The sequence below is a fragment of the Aptenodytes forsteri genome, unplaced genomic scaffold (genome assembly GCF_000699145.1).
Source record: "Aptenodytes forsteri isolate BGI_AS27 unplaced genomic scaffold, ASM69914v1 Scaffold33, whole genome shotgun sequence".
Classification (NCBI taxonomy): domain Eukaryota; kingdom Metazoa; phylum Chordata; class Aves; order Sphenisciformes; family Spheniscidae; genus Aptenodytes; species Aptenodytes forsteri.
Genome location: NW_008795037.1, coordinates 4,853,519 through 4,854,076, shown reverse-complemented (window position 1 = coordinate 4,854,076; position 558 = coordinate 4,853,519). Strand labels below are relative to the sequence as shown.

The window sequence follows — 558 nt, the reverse complement described above, 5'->3', positions numbered from 1 at the left end:
GAGCTGAAGGAGAGCCCGGGGGTGCAGCACGCCGCCTTCCCCCACCACCACCCCGCCTTCTACCCCTACGGGCAGTACCAGTTCGGGGACCCGTCGCGGCCCAAGAACGCCACCCGGGAAAGCACCAGCACCCTCAAAGCCTGGCTCAACGAGCACCGGAAAAACCCCTACCCCACCAAGGGCGAGAAGATCATGCTGGCCATCATCACCAAAATGACCCTCACCCAGGTCTCCACCTGGTTCGCCAACGCGCGGCGGCGGCTCAAAAAGGAGAACAAAATGACCTGGGCCCCCCGCAGCAGGACGGACGAGGAGGGCAACTCCTACGGGAGCGACCACGAGGGGGAAGAGGACAAGAGGGAGGACGAGGAGGAGATCGACCTGGAGAACATCGACACCGAGAACATCGAGAGCAACAAGGACGAGCTGGAGGACGAGCTGCAGGACGCCGACCTCCTGCACTCCGACTCCAAGACGGACTCGGAGGGCTCCGAGGGCTTCGAGGACCTGCCCGGCTCCGAGGAGCGCTACCTCAAGGCCGCCGAGGGGGAGCCGCAC

The 558-nt window shown here is 65.2% G+C and overlaps 1 protein-coding gene across 1 annotated transcript in view; it reads left to right on the top strand.

Annotated features, from left to right (window-relative positions):
* IRX3 (iroquois homeobox 3) overlaps positions 1-558 on the top strand; it is a 9,875-nt gene that overhangs the window by 7,498 nt on the left and 1,819 nt on the right. The window contains exon 3 of the mRNA XM_009276782.1: positions 4-554. Within this exon, the coding sequence (XP_009275057.1) occupies positions 4-554 (551 nt within the window). The remainder of the gene's footprint in view (positions 1-3; positions 555-558) is intronic.